General features: G+C 38.8%; 1 protein-coding gene across 3 annotated transcripts in view; it reads left to right on the forward strand.

Annotated features, from left to right (window-relative positions):
- Positions 1-203: 203 nt before the first annotated feature.
- Positions 204-15,614, forward strand: part of PANK1 (pantothenate kinase 1) — a 63,503-nt gene continuing 48,092 nt past the window's right edge. For 2 of the 3 annotated variants that reach the window (XM_011947859.1, XM_011947860.1), the window contains exon 1: positions 204-454. In XM_011947859.1, the coding sequence (XP_011803249.1) occupies positions 427-454 (28 nt within the window). In that variant the 5' untranslated portion in view covers positions 204-426. Of the gene's footprint in view, positions 455-6,822; positions 6,917-15,614 lie in introns of all 3 variants that reach the window. The other variant, XM_011947858.1, reaches the window with a different exon arrangement.

The raw sequence follows: 15,614 nt of genomic DNA on the forward strand, positions 1-15,614 counted from the left end.
TGAATCACAGAGTAGCCGGCAGCGTCTCGGGTCTATTGGAAAGCGCAAGTCTGGAGGCGTGGAGTTCAACAACCCCCAAAATCACAGCCTATTAGACGCTGTTTCTTCTCAGCCAATGAGAGGGTTTTTTGGGAGGGACACACCCACTGATACCATGTGGGCCGGAACTATGTGGACCAATGAAGATTGGAGGTGGATTTTTTTTTCAAAGAGGGGGGAGGTTGAGTTGAGGGTTTGTAATTGTAATATACACTGCAGAAAGCCGAAGTGCATTATTTCACACTAAAGCTTGTATATATAATGGTAGTTTGTAAAGTGTACCTTCCACACAGGACGTTGTGGGATGTAAATTTGTAGGTCGAGTTTACAGCTGGTTTTTCTTAGCTGAACCTCATTCAACTGGTTACTTCTTTATGGGTATCTTTAATGAAGCTTATAAATGGCAAAAATCAAAGTAAGTACAGTAAATGCTAATAAATGACTGCATTTGAGCACACACCTTTTGCATAGAGGTTATGCTGTTCGATATAGGGAAAATGTTAAGTAGGTTTTGGATTTCTGTAAAAGTTTAATGTTTGGCAAATAACACCTTCACTTTTCCCTGTTTCTATGTTTTTTTGACTCTTAACTTTTCTGCATTGAATTAAGGTTTCTAAGACCTTGGAAAGGACTTTGACATGACTGTGGGTGACTCTGGTACTTGTATCTTGTGGGTTTGAAATGTTAAGTTTGTAGGTTAAGATTTTGTGTGGAACTTTGAAGCCAAACAGCAGATTTGGCTAAGGTTGTAAGGTGTAAGGTTGTAATCTAGCACATGAATTTTTATTTGCTTTTGTTTTTGATACTTGTTAGAAAATGACTTTCATTCGTATTAATATTTTAAAAGTCAGGACTTAATATTGATTACCTGTGGTTTATAAACCTGTTTTACTTATTTTGAAGCTACATTTCAGTTATTTCTCTGATCTACATTGACAGATTGTACTAGAGTTTGCAATGAAAATATCTAAAATATAATGAAAGGGAGCTTCTAACTTAATCTTCTATGTTTAACTGAGGATATAACAACTCTTGAAATAACTTCTGAGGAATTGAAAACACATCTTCTAAGAATACCTTGAAGACAGAGAAAAACTAACCTGAGCCTTAACTTGTGCTTGCAAACCCACAGAAATTATTTTAAAATGCAAAAAAGTGTAACTATCTGCCTGTGTGCTTTGTGTCAGAAATTAAAGTGGTTTATATTTCTTACAAAATAAAAATCCTAGTTGTTTTAAGTTTCATGAACACAATTGTTGCTTATAATTTTTTAAAAATGGTTTGTCAAAATTGGATTTACATTATTTACCATGTTTTCTTCTCTCAGATTTGAACAACCATTTCTAAAATAAATTTTACATGTTCCGAGGAGTCAAATCTGGCGTTTTCACTACCAAAATATCTTAGTTAAAAATGGCTTAACTTAATATCTTTGTGCCTTGCCTATTGACATTCACATATCTTTATAAAAAGAATATTGTCCAATCAGTTGATATTTAGTTACTCTAAGAGGAAGTAGGTACTCTAAGAGGAACATTTACGCACTCTGTGAGTATTTACATACTCTAAGCTTATTCCTACTTACTGATGACTGACAGATTTTACAGGAACAATTTTTGCAAAGAGTAGTTGGGTGCTTTAACTGCAAACTTTAGTGTGTGCCAGTGGCGAAGCATCAACTAGACAAATAATTATTTCCTCCTGGTCAGTTACAACAGTTTGGCCTCTGTCCAAACAAGATGTGTGTTAAGACAGCCAGTGTTAACACTTGTAAAGGTATCTGGAATGCATATGTGGATAGGTGTGTTTCTATTTTGTAATATTCTGGCAAAGGACAATACACATTAAAATACTTGATGTTTGAAAATGATGGATGGAATAAAACAGATCAGTATTTTTAGATTATTTAACAAATTTTAATCTGACCCCTCAGTGCCGAGACTATTCACCATCCTGCAATCTAAAAATCAGACCAGTGGCAGGTTAATTTTGCTAAACCAGGAAAGGAGAATGTTGTCCACTCTTTTCATCTAAAGTGCCATCACCTCACTCTACTTGTCCTTAAAAGGCTTTTCTTAGACTACTTAATATCAGGCTTCCTTAGGTACTTTACCCATCTCTGCTACTTAGCAGCAGTGTGATCTTAACCAAGTTACTAGGTCAAATCTTGAACTGCTGGAGCTAGGCTAGGTGATCTCCAAGTGCTGTTTCCTGTACCTTCAGAATTCTATGACACTTCAGAGCTGACAGTTCTTCCTACTAGATGACACTAGTTATCTGCTCTGCCATTGACTTAACATTTAATTATGAATGGATTTTTTTGCCTTGTGCTGATTTTTTTGTTTGTTTGTTTGTTTGTTTTGTTTTGTTTTGTTTTTGAGACGGAGTCTGGCTCCATCGCCTAGGCTGGAATGCAGTGGCACGATCTTGGCTCACTGCAAGCTCCGCCTCCCGGCTTCACGCCATTCTCCTGCCTCAGCCTCCGGAGGAGCTGAGACTACAGGCGCCCACCACCACGCCCAGCTAATATTTTGTATTTTTAGTAGAGACGGGATTTCACCGTGTTAGCCAAGATGGTCTCATCTCCTGACCTTGTGATCCGCCCAACTTGGCCTCCCAAAGTGCTAGGATTACAGGCGTGAGCCACCGCGCCCAGCCGCCTTGTGCTGATTTTATCATGTGTGTTCTACGTGTTACTTGTCTCCCCAATTAAATTGAATGTCTGATTATAGACGATACATTTTTTCTCATATGCCTTGCACCTTGGGTACAAGTGTATATGACTGATGTCACAGAAAAAAAGGTACAAGTAACCCTATCACTACCTCACTGAGGAAGCCATCTCCACCTCCACAACAGACTTTGATAAGTCCTTCAACGGAGTTTCTCTGAGGTATCAGTAGGGAGATTCCTTTGATCTGCTCCTTGGTGCACTGATTCTCTGAAGCACAATTAAGTAGCACCTCATAGGGTCACCTCATTTAACAAATATTTTGAAACTAATGCTGAGGTGCTGTGAATGCTAATGTGTTGTAAATGGTATGCTCATTTAAGGTGCTTGAATCCCAGCTGGATGATCTTAGCAGGTTACTTGACCTGTATGTTTCAGTTTCATATCGATAAAATGGAGATAATCTTACTACCTTGTGGGGCTGCTATGAGGATTAAATGAGATAATATATATAAAGAATCCTGTTTGGCACATAGAACTTATTGATAAATGGCAGCTCTCATCATCACTGTCACACTACACATTGTCCACCATTAATCCATAGGACAAGGCATTTGAGCTGGCACATACAGCCTCAGGCTGACTTTCTTCATTTTAGAAAACTACAGGCCAGGTTCAGTGGCTCATGCCTATAATCCCAGTACTTTGGGAGGCCAAGAGAGGAGGATCTCTTGAGCCCAGAGGTTCAAGACCAGACTGGACAGCGTAGGGAGACCCCATCTCTACAAAAACTAAAAGTAAAAAAGTTTAGCCGAGCATGATGACATGTGCCTGTGGTACCAGCCACTCAGGAGGCTGGGGCAGGAGGATTGCTTGAGTTTCCAAAGTCGAGGCTGCAGTGAACCATGATTGTGCCACTGCACTCCAGCCTGGGACACAAAACAAGACCCTGTCTCTACTCTAAATAAATAAACAAACAAACAAATACAGGCTTAGAATAAGAAAGATCAAAGAGTTGTATTTGATCAGCTATAATACTATTCCTATCCCACAATTCTTTTTTTCTTTTCCTTTTTTTCCTTCCTCTCTTTTTTTTTTTTTTTTTTGGCCTTTTTTCCCCCTCAGTATAGCTAAAAATGTTGGATAGCACAAAAAATGTAGGAACAAAGCAGGAAAAAGTACTTGTGATCCCACCACTTAGAGAAAGCAACTGTTTAAAATGTACCATATTTTAATGATAATTTTGGATCATACTAAGATAACTTTTTTATTAAAAATTTTAGTATAAGCATTTTCTTATGGCATCTAAACATCATCCTTAATGGTTGTATTATATTTCTGATATTCCATTATATAGATATTCCAAAATCTATTTAACCTATCTCTTGCAGCTTTAGGCTACACACAGGGTCTTTATATCACAAAGCACACACACACAAACACAAACTTTGAATCACTAATTCTAACATTGTAGTCTTGATTAGAACTTGGAGTATTTTGCTGTATTAGAAAGCAGAAGTGTGGCAGCAACAACTTTTTACATAACTCTTTTTCCCTAAAGTTATTTTCAATAATATTGGTGAATATATACTTTTTAGAGGAGGAACAGAAATGACACAAAGTGGTATATAGATGTTGTCTTGAAACCTGGATATTTTAGACACCAAAGACACTGTTTTAGAAAAGCCATAACACTAGCGGAGAGAGGAGAAGAATGCAAAGGAAATAATTGAGTCACTGAACACTACACTGCAGAAAGGCAAACATGTGAGTATCATCTGAAGGGCTCAAGGACATGTGCTACCTTATTCCATCTCATCCCAGTGTGTGGCAACAGGCAGGAATGATGAGTAGATGCATGCAGTCAGCCTTCTGGTCAGAGGTTCTGACTTCTCAAATCATCCAGATAGCAGAAAATGAGAGTTAATTATGCACGTAGCATACTGGTGGGTACAGACTGGAAAACCCCAAGTCTGTTACCAGTTTTAGCCATCATTGAAAGTATGAGGCTTTAATTTCCTAAATATTGGGATGTTTAGCTTTGGCACTTGGACTTTACATTACCCTTGAATCAGGCTAATTAGAAAAACCAGTATAAAAAAGATAAATAAGGAAAATTGGTTGTATCTGCATAGAGTATGGATGCATACAGTATTTTTAACAATTAATGTTAACATAATCAATACTTCTAGATGAATGAGAGACATTGCAACTTAAAACACAAAAGACTAAAATGGAAAGCAGGAGCACACTCTAGTATTGCTACCTTCTAGGGCGTGGTCAAATTCCCAAGTTTGTCAATTAAGCTGTGAATTGTACAATACACATTTGAATTGATGAATAATAATTTAAGGCCCAAGTGTCCAGTGTCCAACTGGTTAAGAATCAGGATTCTATTAAACATACGAACACTGCTTTTCCTCCAAAAGACCAGTAAATGAATTTCAACATTAATATAATACAAAGCATATTTTATTTGGCATAGTGACCAAAGACACAAACGGTGTTGTTGCTTCTTGACATGTGAGACATTTAACAAGTGACTAAAACAAAACTCATCATGGTTTTGGAGACAGAATAAGTAGGGGAAACAAAGGAGTATTGGTTTTAACTGACAGGCTGTTTTGTGTGTGTGTGATAGCCTGCGTTTTAATATTTTGTGTGTGTATATGTTAAGTATGAACCAATTATCATGAAAACTAATCAGGGTTTGACTTCTAATATATTTAATTACATATGCTTTAGGTTTAATAGGTAAGCCAGTATTCATCTTGGGACCTTGGGATGACAAGTATTTAGTGTACCCACTGTGGCGTACAGAATTTTTAAGTAGACCTTTTCTCTAGATAGTAGAGCTGTCAAGCTTGGTACCTCATTACTTAATTTATGACACCTTTTAAATGCCTGGAGTTGTTGGGTAATTGTGTGTGTGTGTGTGTGTGTATGTGTGTGTGTGTGTATTCTCTCCTTGAGAGTATATTTGAGAGTAGCGGATGATTCAAACGGGCAAAGAAATATTATTTTTAAAGAGAATTACATCAGAATAATGACCTCGACCTCTAACAGATTTCTCTATTGTTAGGAAAGAAAGTGGAAAAAGTCATGACAGTAGCTTCGATTTACACAGTGATGAGAGTAGCTATTATTGAGTGACATCTCTGTGTCCGTTCTGTATGTGCTTTTACAAAAGCATGCAATTCCCACTCCTGCTCTCTATTTTAAAGACGGGCAAAGAGAGGCTCAAAAGAGCAAAGCAACCTGTCCAAAGACCTGTAATCAGTGAATGACAGGACCAAAACTGTAACCCAAGTCTATCTTCCTTGCCAACTGGCTTTGTTTTCTACCACAATAAGCCTATTATTTATGTTGGGGAAAGGATATGTGTTCTGTCAAACTTTCGGAAAAGATAGGTGCATGTAATCTGCACACCTCTGGCAAAACGCTCATCCATGTGTCTGTGGAAGTAACAGTAGCCAACATTGAGGAGCACTTACTATGTGCTAGGCACTAAGTTAGACATGTAGATTCTCTCATCAAATATTTCCAGCAGCCTGTGAGTAGATGCTGTCATTATCTTCCTTCTACAAATGAGGAAACTGAGGGCTCAGGACTCAGGGTAAAACTATTTGAGTTAAGATTTTGACTGTCCTGGGCAAGGCCCTAGTGGGTTCCATGAAGCAAGTGTGGGTTGGGTTCTGTGGTGTAAAGAGCTTTGTTGCCACCAGACCTGGATTCAGATCCTCATTCCCTGCTTACTAGCAGTGAAGCCTTACGTGAGATTCTTAACTTCATCAAGGCTCACTGTTGAATAGAGATAATGGTGGCCATCTTATCAGTTGTAGTAATAACCAAATGTGGAAAATGTATATCAAGTGTAGTACCATGTCTGGACCCTAGTACATGCGTAGTAAAAGATATCTTACTATTTATCATGGTTTGAATGTGTCCCCTAGAACCCATGTGTTGGAAATGTAATCTCCAATGCAACAGTGTTAGAAGGTGGGGCGTAATGGGGGATGTTTAGGTCATGAGGGCTCCACCCTCATGTATGGGTTAATGCCAATTGTAAAAGGACTTGAGGCTGCAAGTTCAATCCCTTGCTCTTTCTCAAGCATGCTCTTTTGCCTTTCTGCCATGGGATGATGCCGCAAGAAGGCCCTCACCAGATGCAGTCCCTCGATCTTGGACTTCTCAGCCTCCAGAACTGTAAGCCAAATAAATTTCTGTTTGTTATTAATTACCCAGTCACAGGTATTCTGTTATAGCAGCACAAACTGGACTAAGACAGAAAACTGGTACTGAGAATTGGGGCTGTTGCTGTAACAAATACCTGAAAATATGAAAGCAGTTTTGGAACTGGGTAACAGGTAGAGAGGCTGGAAGAATGTGGGGAAGCAGGCTATGAAAAGCCTGTGTTGCTATGAACAGAGCATTAAATGTGATTCTGGTGAAGGCTGAGAAGAGGAGGAGAGCTGTAGTAAAAGTCTAAATCTGCTTAGAGATTAATTACGTGATAGTGATGAGAATGTTGGTAGAAATAAGAACAAAAAAGGCAATTCTGATGAGATCTCAGATGGAAAAGAGGAATAAGGTATTGGAAACTGGAGTAAAAACCAGCCTTGTTATGAAGTGGCAAAGAATTTGACTTAATTGTGTCTGTACCCTAAGGCTTTATGGAAGGCAGAATGTAAGAGCAATAAACTACAATATTTGATGGAAGAAATTTCTAAGCAAAATATTAACTGCATACAGGAAAAGAGAAGAGAGAAATGATTTAAAGATAAAATTTACAATTAAAAAGGAAACAGAATTTAGGGATTTGAAGGATTCTCATCCTGGCCATGTGGTAGAGAATGAAAGAACATTTTCAGGAAAGAAGACCAAGGGTGTGGGCAAGCAACCAATTGATAAGGACATCAGTAGGGATAGAAGGAAACCAGAGGCTGTGCATTAGTACAATGGAAGAATGACTCTGAAGGCATTTTGGAAATGACTGATGCTGTTCCTCCCATCACAGGCACATGGTGCCATGACCTCGAAGAAGGAAGTACAGTTATGCCCCACATATAGACCTTTTCACCAAGGAAGGAGCACATATACAAAGGTAGTCCTATAAGATTATAACCGAGCTGAAAAATTCTTATTGCCCATTGGTATCATAACCATTGTAACATAACTCAATGTGTTGCTCATCTGGTTTTGGTGATGATGGTATAAACCTACTGGCTGCCAGTCATATAAAAATATAGCACATTCAATTATGTATAATACATAATACCTTCCAGTGAGACAAGATGTGGAGGTGGAAGACAGTGAAATTGATGACCCTGACTCTGTGTAGACCTAGGTTAATGTGTGTGTTTGTGTCTTTGTTTTTAACAAATAAGTTTAAACAGTAAGATAAAATAAAATAAAAAATTTTAAAAATAGAAAAAAGCTTATAGAATGAGAATATACAGAAAATATTTTTGTATGCCTATGCAATGTGTTTGTGTTTTAAGCCAAGTGTTATTACAAAAGAGTCAAAAAATTTTAGAAATTAGAAAGTTTATAAAGTAAAAATGTTATAGTAAGCTAAGTATAATTGATTACTGAAGAAATACATTTCTTTTTATAAATTTAGTGTAACCTAAGTGAACAATGTTTGTAAAGTCTACAGTGTGTACAGTGATGTCCTAGGCCTTCACATTTACTCACCACTCACTCACCCAGAGCAACTTTCAGTCCTGAAAGTTCCTGTATGTGCCCTATACAGGTACACCACTTTTTGTCTTTTATACTGTATTTTTACTGTACTTTTTCTATGTTTAGATCTGTTTAGATACCCAAATACTAACCATTGTTACAATTGCCTACAATACTCAGCACAGTAACGTGCTGTACAGGTTTACAGCTTGGGAGCAATAGGGTTTACCATATAGCCTAGGTCTGTAGGAGGCTATACCATCTAGGGTTGTATAAGTACACTCTATGCTGTTTGCACAATGACAAAATTGCCTAATGACACTTCTTTTCTCTGAAAATATCCCTGTCATTAAGTGACATGTGACTGTATAACAAAAGAGAGACCTAGTGTGCCCTCTGGATCTTGGAGTTCACTGCTTAGGGCTGCCTGAAGTCTCTGCTCTCCACATTTCAGTACAGTGCTTCTTGCTCACCCCACCCATGGCTCAAGGGTGCTCTGGTGTGGCTCAGGCCACAGCTTTGGAATGTGCAAGCAGCAAATCTTGGTGGCATCCATGTGGTGTTAAGTCTACAGACATGTGGAGTATAAGAATTGTGGAGGCAGGCCGAGTGCGGTGGTTCATGCCTATAATCCCACCGCTTTGGGAGGTCAAGGCAGGCAGATCACAAGATCAGGAGATGGAGACCATCCTGGCTAACACGGTGAAACCCCATCTCTACTAAAAATACAAAAAAAATAGCGGGGTGTGGTGGCATGCACCTCTAGTCCAAGCTACTCAGGAGGCTGAGGCACAAGAATCGCTTGAACCTGGGAGGTGGAGGTTGCAGTCAGCCGAGATTGCGCCACTGCACTCCAGCCTGGGCGACAGAGCAACACTCCATCTCAGAGAAAAAAAAAGAATTGTGGGGACATGGCTAGATTTCAAAAGATATCATAGACAGCCTCATGGCCCAGGCAGACACGTGTTGCAGGGGTGGAGCCACCCAGAGAGCCCCTACTAGGGCAATGTGCAGCATAACTTTGGGGTCAGAGCTACTGCAGAGAGTCTCCCAGAGCAATGCCTAGTAAAGCCTAAGGAGTGGGCTTACACCAACACTCCAGAATTCCAGAACTACCAGCATGAAACACCAGCCAGGAGAGCCACAGGCATCTGACACCAGCCTGTGAGAGTCGCTGCATGGGTAGTACCAAGCAAAGCTGTAAGGGTAGGCCTGCCTACCTGAGGCCTTGGGAGCCCAACTGCCACTCCAGTGTTCCCAGATGGTAGGATGTGGAGTCAAGGAAGATTATTCTGGAGACTTAAGATTTAGTGTTGTTTGCCCTGTTAGGTTTTGGATTGACTTAAGACTATCCCTTTCTTCTTGCCTATTTGTCTCTTTTGGAATGGGAATGTCTATCCTGTGCCTATTCCACCATTGTATTTTGGAAGTAAGTAACTTGTTTGATTTCATAGGCTTACAGCTAGAGGGAAGTGTGCCTCAAGATGAATCCTGCCTTGAATCTCATCCATATCTGATTCAGATGAGACTCTGTACATTGAACTTCTGGGCTGATGCTGGAAAGTTATGACTTTTGGGGCTATTACATGAAATGAATGTATCTTTTATGTGAGAAGAACATGAATTTGGGGAGCCAGGGTGGAATATTGTGGTTTAAATGTGTCCCCTAGAAAGCAGGTGTTGAAAATCCCCAGTGTAACAGTGTTGGGAGATGGAGCTTAATGGGAGACATTTAGGTCATGAGGGCTCCATCCCCATGAATAATTAGTGCCATTATAAAAGGGTTTGAGGCTGTGAATTCACTCTCTTGCTCTCTTATGCACGCATGCTCTTTTGCCCTTTCACACTTCCATCATGGGATGACGCAGCAAGAAGGTCCTTGCCATGTGCAGCCCCCTAGTCTTGGCCTTACTAGCCTCTAGAATTGTGAGCCAGATAAATTTCTGTGTCATTACAAATCACCAGTCTCAAGTGTTCTGTTATAACAGCACAAAATGGACTAAGACACTATTAATACTAGTTTTATTTATATTAATAGAGGATATTTTATTTCTCTCTCGATATATATATATATCTCTATATATATATATTTGCTAAATGATCAACTGTGTAGACATTTAATATTAATGTCATTGCTGTTACTTAATTACAGAGGCTTCCAAGACTCTGAAATACCAGGATTTCCACAAACTCATCTTGCCCTGACTGGGAATCTTTTGGGGACTGGATTTCAGAGGATTCCCCAATCCGATCTGATATCATCTCTTCAATGGAAGCTTCCCTAATACCCTCTCATGTTTCTAGAAGCAGGACACATGACCTATGTCACAAGTCTTGACCTGATTGTCATAGATTGCCTCACCAAGTATAGCATACCCTCTCTGAGAGTGATGCTGGCAAATTAGTGACTAAGAGGACTGTGGAATTTATTTGATTGCTAATCTTGTGTCAGGACATGGTTATTTTTGAAAAAAGGAAGTATCCTCTTTTGATCTTAACTGTTCGATATCTCAGCCCTTGAGTAAGGTAGTTATATGCAAAGAAGATGAGAAAAGTGAGTATTTTTCCTTTATAAAAGCCACATGATTGAACAAGACTTCAGAACAGCTACATCCAGTTCTTGGGTCATTTTTTTAACCCATTCTCCAATAATTGAAAAAATGTCCTTGCAAATATGTGCAAAACTCTGGAATCTTCCTCTGGCAGATGATGAATGAGATGACTATTTCCAGGTGCTTGCCTTCAACACCAGCACCTGCACCTTCTAGTACTCTTGGCCTTGATCCTACATTGAATCTGAGGCTGCAAGGACTTCAGATAGAGGCTCAGGACAGACTGGACCTGTATGAACCTCTGTGAGTTGTAGTTAGCCTGGGCAACCAGTTACTTGGATCCCTCCGGGGCTTCTGGACAAACAACTCTTTTATAGCCCAAGGTAGATCATCAGGGGTGACCAGAGATAGGAATAGATTCGTTGACTTCGAGATTGACATGAGTTAGCAGTACGGTGAGGCTTCCAGCAAAATGGAAGCACTCAATAAATGTTAGCTATTATTATTGTGGTGGTGTTAGATGTTCTTCCTTATACTGACTCAAAATCTGTCTCCCTATAACTTCTACCCCATGGACAATTCAATATATCCAATTCGTCTTCTACATAACAGCTCATGAGATATTTAAAGATAGCTATGTTATCTTGACTCTTTTTTGGGTTCTCCTCTTTGAAGAACCAAGACCAATACTCTTGCCTGCCAGATTCTACCTATGTGACTCAGTGCAGGTTATACTTGGTTGCTGACAAGTATTTAAGCAAGTTTGGAGGATGACTTCTTGGGGTAGTCATAAAGGAGATCAAGTAAGTATTGACCTGGGTGGCCTTGAACTCTGAGATTTAATGATTTCCATTAAACCTACAGGGACTAACCAGTTTTTAATTTCTTTGGGCTAGGCACTGTGCTAGACTCTGCATGTGTTATTTGGTTTCATGTGACTCTAAGCTAGAGTGTAACCTGAAGCCAACTATATGGCTTGATTTATTCACTCAGATGCTGTAATCGCTCCAGAAATCCCTAAACCCTGTGCGTGAGTCAGGACCTGAACATTAGTGGAACCTATTTACTATTCATACTCCCCCAACTACCTATGTTTGATTTAAAAAAAAAAAAAGTTAAAGGGATGTTGTGTTTTTAGGATGTTCCATGCTAGGAAGTTAGTATACATTTGACTAAGGAGATAATCACATCTTCTTACCTTTTATGGAAGGTCTTATCCTTTTTCGTGGAAGGTTTTTACTTTGAGAAAGGGTCCAAAAGTGATTTATTCTTTGGGGTTACCACATAATATTTCATTAACACTTTTGAAGAGTGTTAGGGGTACCATTAATTATGCCGGTACTACAGATATAAACTGGGACTATCCTAGGCAAACCAGGAGTCTCAGCGTTGTGCTAAAGCCAACTTATACAGGCTATGGGTGTGTATATGCATGACTTCCCAACTCTGCATTTCAATATTCTTATGCTGATAGCTTGAAATTGGCCGTGATGGATATATATATACACCATGGAAATTGGTAAACACTGAAAATCAGGGCTTTATTTTCAGAGAACCAGTTGTTAAACATTTACCAGTACACAATGACTGGGACACAGTTCACAGAAGAAGCTCATAGAAAAGTCCCAGCGGGCATCAGTGATACCAATTGAATTATTGAACCATTTGACGTACAGAAGGGGAGTAAAGGTCAGCATGTCCTTTGCTAAGTAGGACAATCTCTGAAGATGAGAAGTTTGATGAGTTTATTCTCAGGAAAGAAAGTATTCTACAAATACTTCAGGGCTCACTATGGTTGGTATGAGGGTAGAATTTCTTTAGAATCACATCGTTATTTTCCTCCCTTCCTCCCTCCTAAATTCCTACTGTAAATGTAGCTGGGCTTAGTGCTGGATTACCCAGCAGGTAGACCAAGCAGGTGTTAACTGTTCTATCAATGCTAGCAGAAGAAAATAATACATGTGCTTTTATGTGTATGGATATGTAGACATGCATGCACTTAAGTATTAATCATGGAAAATTATAAATTTGGACTTATATACTTATTTCATAATTCACTATTGTTTTTGTTTTTTAATGACTTCAATTATTTTGAGTTATTTGTTCATCGTGGATTGGGGAACACCAAATTTTTTTTTCTTAAATAGATATAAACCTGGCCCCAGTTGAGGCTTGTACCTTTCTAGGGTGATTTATAATTTATTTATTGCTGCTGAAATGTCAGGGTGGAATTGCCAGAATATTTTCATTATATGTTTCTGGTTAGGATAAGTGGATTGAAGTTTGTCCCAGCTAAAGGGAAACCTGTTTGATATATTTGGTTCCATAAGTAGGATCTGTGTGGCAAAAAAGGGACTTCCCCAATTCACACTCATGGTTTTAATTCCAAAGGTGACTGTGCTCCACTTGTCCTCTTATTGTCCTGAGTGAGCATTTTGGAAAGTGTTAGGATTTTAACAACTATTTCTGCATTTTAAACATTATACAAAACTAGAAAATATAGCATAATGAACTGCCAAGTACTTACCACTCAGCTTCTATAATTACCAAATCATGTCCAATTTTATAATATTGAAGTAGACCTCAGAAGTCATATGTTCAATATTAAATATTTTTGTCTTTATTTCCAAAAGAAAAGAACTCTTTTTTTGAAAAAAAAAAAAAAAAACTCAATCTGTTATTTGCTGTAAAAGTTAGTAGTGTATTATATCCAGTTGAGACTATAGTGTTTTATGATGCACAATTAGATAAATTCAGTTATCTAACCACAATGAAAATTGTTACATCTCATTCATAGGTGGATAAATGAAAACCTGATTTGTGTTGCCCCTGGAGAATCCTTTCATTTGCCCATACCTGTTGTTGTTTGTTTATGATCAATTTTTTTTTTTTTTTTTTTTTACCATTTCTTCGTGGTCTGAGATTCAAAACCTCTTTCTTGGAATGAAATAGTCCTGTGCCAAAAACCTTTTTTGGAATCACCCAATTATCACTGGACTAAGAGTGATTGGTATCTCCTACATAATTTTTGTCTTGAAATAGAGATTAAGAACTAAAGAACAGTATTAAAAGAATTCCACCCTTCTCCTTTTCTCTGAAGCCATTTGGATGGGGCCAGTGGGAGCAGGCAAGCTAGCTCTCTGAAGACAATTAGTATGTAGGACTGGCCTCAGTCCTAGGAATCTAGAGTTGCTGGATTCAGGATTGAACCAAGGGTTTACAGAAGGGGTATTGCTAAAATTTGCAATTTCAGGCAATCTTTAGACCTACAACTCTGTATTTTAATTTAGCCACAAGAGGAAAGAAAAACATCCTGAATCAGATCACTTAAGTTATTGAACATTCCTGGGATCAAGCTAGTTAAATATCAGTGAATTCCTGTCTGTGCAAACTGCCAGAACTGGTTTACTCTTGTCAGTTTTATGAAAATGTGCTTCAGATGCATTTTATACATCACTGCCTTCTTTGACAAGGTAGTATCATTTAACATATTCTAATAATTTAGGGACATCATTAGTATCAACTTTTATACTGGGTTGTAATACAGGAAAGTCTTAGGTAATGGTGTATAAGCATTTGGGTTTGTTCATTCATGGATATTTGTTATGCAACAGTTATATACAGCATGTAAAAAAAAAAAAATTGTTTAGAAATGTGGTTTTTCTGTGTTGCCCAGACTAATCTCCAACTCTTGGGCTCAAGCAAACCTCCTGCCTCAGCCTCCTGAGTAGCTGAGACTATAGGGATGCGCCAGCCTACCCAGCTTGGTTGCAACTTTTAGAGGGTCCAAGTGTTTAATACAGAAACCTTAAAATTTTTTTTTATCTATTTAAAAGCTATAATTTAAAAAGCACATTAGAGGCCAGGCGCAGTGACTTATGCTTGTAATCCCAGCACTTTGGGAGGCCGAGGTGGGCAGATCACGAGGTCAGGAGATCGATACCATCCTGGCTGACACGGTGAAACCCCGTCTCTACTAAAAATACAAAGAACTAGCTGGGCGAGGTGGCGAATGCCTGTAGTCCCAGCTACTAGGGAGGCTGAGGCAGGAGAATGGCGTAAACCCGGGAGGCGGAGCTTGCAGTGAGCTGAGATTGCACCACTGCACTCCAGCCTGGGCGACAGAGTGAGACAACGTCTCAAAAGAAAAAAAAAGAAGCACATTAGAGATCACCTAACGTTTGGGGGAGTTCTCTGAGCCTCAGTTATGTAATCTGTAAAATGAGAACAATAATAGTGCCAACTTCACTGGGTTTTGAGAACTGAATTAAATAATGCATGGAACACTGCTAGCACATGGCACATAGTGTGCCCTAAATGTTAATTGATATACTGTTGCTGCTGCTGCTGGGTTAACTCATTTTTCACAGTCACTGGAATAAAATTATTCTGAATTCCTATAAATTATTTATTGGCAAGTTTGTAGCTCTAAAGTCTTAAAGTTTGGCCTGTATATATCTGTCCACTTAAGATTGCATAAGCTAATATACTACTTCAGCACACGTGTACCAGAATCAATTAAATTTTAGTCAAGGCTTAGACATATTTTCTTGGCAAACTCTCTCACCCTGGCTTAGGTCAGTTACATAACAAGTAAATGGGTAACCTATCAAGTCCTGGTAATGCTATCTTAGAGTTTTAGCACTAACTAAAAGGTTTGGATGTTT

Source organism: Colobus angolensis, unplaced genomic scaffold (genome assembly GCF_000951035.1).
Source record: "Colobus angolensis palliatus isolate OR3802 unplaced genomic scaffold, Cang.pa_1.0 Scaffold270, whole genome shotgun sequence".
NCBI classification, from domain to species: domain Eukaryota; kingdom Metazoa; phylum Chordata; class Mammalia; order Primates; family Cercopithecidae; genus Colobus; species Colobus angolensis.